This window comes from Capsicum annuum, chromosome 1 (genome assembly GCF_002878395.1).
Source record: "Capsicum annuum cultivar UCD-10X-F1 chromosome 1, UCD10Xv1.1, whole genome shotgun sequence".
Classification (NCBI taxonomy): Eukaryota; Viridiplantae; Streptophyta; class Magnoliopsida; order Solanales; family Solanaceae; genus Capsicum; species Capsicum annuum.
The window spans coordinates 243121888-243124573 of record NC_061111.1 but is presented as its reverse complement, the minus strand read 5'-3'; the positions used below and the strand labels follow the sequence as shown (position 1 = coordinate 243124573).

General features: G+C 34.5%; 1 protein-coding gene across 2 annotated transcripts; it reads left to right on the top strand.

Moving 5' to 3' along the window:
* Positions 1–593: 593 nt before the first annotated feature.
* On the top strand, positions 594–2211 carry LOC107849368 (transcription factor Pur-alpha 1). 2 transcript variants are annotated; one of them, XM_016693964.2, is made up of 2 exons: positions 642–1690; positions 1773–2211. In XM_016693964.2, the coding sequence occupies exons 1-2, from the start codon at positions 998–1000 to the stop codon at positions 1776–1778; spliced, it is 699 nt and encodes a 232-aa protein (XP_016549450.1). In that variant the 5' UTR covers positions 642–997; the 3' UTR covers positions 1779–2211. The 2 variants fall into 2 exon arrangements, with proteins under 2 accessions (XP_016549445.1, XP_016549450.1); XM_016693959.2 differs by having other exon boundaries at positions 594–2211.
* The last annotated feature ends 475 nt before the right edge of the window (positions 2212–2686 follow it).

The window sequence follows — 2686 nt, the reverse complement described above, 5'->3', positions numbered from 1 at the left end:
TACCTGTTAGAAAGAAAATAATAACGTAAAGAAAGGACCAAAATATTGAGAGAAAATGAATAGAATAGCAGTAGTTAAGGATAAAGCAAAAAATATAACACATGAATTGATGAAATTTTGTCTTTAATAATGTCTTCCTATATCACTAGTTCTGCAATATCAATCTTCTCTTAACTCAGATGGCATTCGTTTGGAATTTTCTAAAAATTTGAGTTTGCAAATTTTTCATCTAACTTCCTACACTAAAAATTAAATAAATTTATTTTAAAAATAATACTTCCTCCGTTTCATTTTACTCGTTTCAAATTTCCTAATTTGATTTTTGATTTTACTTGTTATTTTTCATTAATCAAGACAAGACAATTTTTTTTTTACCTTTAGTATTAATTGTTTTATCTTTAAATTAAAATGTAAATATTATTTAATAAAGGTACTATGGTAAAATAATCATGTTATTAATTATTTTTGTTAATCAATGTGCAATGTCAAATTAAAACAAGTAAAATGAAACCGAGGGAGTATATTATTATTCCTATTTTACCCTCATGAAAAAATTATTAAAAAATAATTTTATTGTTTTGTAAGGAAATACAAATGTTAAGGTGTAAATTATATAAAAAAATTAAAATAGGGTGTAAATTAGAAAAAGAAGATACCTTGAAGTGTAAAATGTAAGGAATCCAAACGATTAGAATATAAATTGTAAAAATAAATAAAATGGGAGATAAGTTAAAAAAAGGAAACACTTGGCGTGTGAAATGCAAGGGAGCTATAATTTAAGAAACAGACTCATTGACTTGGAAGTCTTTCTGATACACTTCATTTTGGATTAACAAGTGGAACTGGTCAAGCGTTAGTTCCACTGAAATATCTCTTCTCCATCGAACCCTAATTCACACCCAGTTGTTTCATTTGCAATCGAATCCCCAATTTTTCTCCATAATGACAGCTATGCAATTCATTTCTTTTTCCAATTTAAATTGAAGAGTGAGTATTGATGGAGGGAAATTCTGGTGGCAGTGGTGGAAATGACGTGGAGTTGCTGTGCAAGACGCTACAGGTAGAACACAAGCTTTTCTACTTCGACCTGAAGGAGAATCCACGCGGACGATACTTGAAAATCTCGGAGAAAACGTCGGCAACAAGGTCTACTATAATTGTACCATTCAACCGCATCTCATGGTTTCTGGATCTCTTCAATTACTATGTCAATTCAGATGATCAGGACGTCTATAGCAAAGAACTACAACTTGATACCAAGGTGTTTTACTTTGATGTAGGGGAGAATAGGCGAGGGCGCTTTCTTAAGGTCTCTGAAACATCCGTTAGCAGGAACCGTAGTACCATTATTGTTCCAGCAGGAAGTGCCCGGGATGAGGGATGGGCAGCATTTAGGAATATTTTGGCAGAAATTAGCGAAGCCTCTAGGCTATTTATTTCGCCCAATCAGGAGACTTCAGAAACCTCAGAGCGTCTTGGGCTTTCTGATGATGTAGGAGCTGGTTTCATTTCCGGTCACTCTTCTCAATCTGCCCCCGCAGCTGATTTGAGTGTAGAACGGACCGTTGATTTGCCAGCAGCTGACGAAGTTAGTAACCTGGGGATCTCCAAAGTAATTAGGGTTGACCAGAAGAGGTTCTTCTTTGATCTTGGGAATAATAACCGGGGCCATTTCTTACGAATATCTGAGGTAGCAGGTTCTGATCGCTCTTCAATAATTCTTCCCCTTTCTGGCCTGAAACAATTTTATGAAATGGTGGGTCTTTTTGTAGAGATAAGCAAAGATTGCCTCGAAGGAATTACAGGTGCAAATGTCCGGACAATTGATCCCCCGCAGAGATGAATGCTGATGACTGGTATCTAAGGCGTGGAACCATGTACTGCGGCTTATGGGCGGTCAATTGTGAGCCGTGTTAATTTTCTGTCTAGTCATTGCGTGTTTCAAGTTGAATAAAATGGTGGAAATATGAACTCAAACATCAATCATCAATTGGAGGGGAAATAAACCATTACGTACGGGGAAGGATTGTAGTATAAAATGGCACTCCTAATCAATTCCATCTTTGCTATTTTGGGTGTGATTTAAGCTTCTCTCTGTGTGAAATTCTCCCCTATGCTTGGGCTAAACATAATCCTGAATTGCCAAGTTTGGCTACTTTTGATTGGAAGAAGTTTTCCTTGAAAGAAAAAGAAAAAAACAACTTTCTGATACTATGCGTATTTGACACACAAGACTTGATTTGGTTTACTGCAAAATAGTGTATCTGCATCAGTTTCTTCCATCAAAAATTAAAATAATCAACTCAAAATCTTTTAGATGATGGTTCCCAAAATATTCACTCCCTTGTACCACTTTACAGTTACTTTAACTTTCATTGAGGAAGCAATTGCTCTCCTAAAATGGAAATCAACTTTCAAGAACTAGAATAATTCCTTGTTAGCTTTATGAAAATCAAGTTCTGATGCATGCAACGACTAGTATGAAATTATTTGCTTTAATGATAAAATAAACGGGTTAAATATTACAAATTCTAAAATCATTGGTATCCTATATGTTTTTTGTTTACTTGCATAATTGGGACATGATTGATGTGTATATGAAGTGATGGTGGTTGACATGCAATCTTGTTAATGGTATTATTAACTTGTTTTGTTATCCGTGTTGACTTATATCAGGAAACATACA

What these genes read in the sequence shown, in the direction of transcription:
- LOC107849368 (XM_016693959.2), top strand. Translation starts at nt 998, where the DNA reads ATGGAGGGAAATTCTGGTGGCAGTGGTGGAAATGACGTGGAGTTGCTG.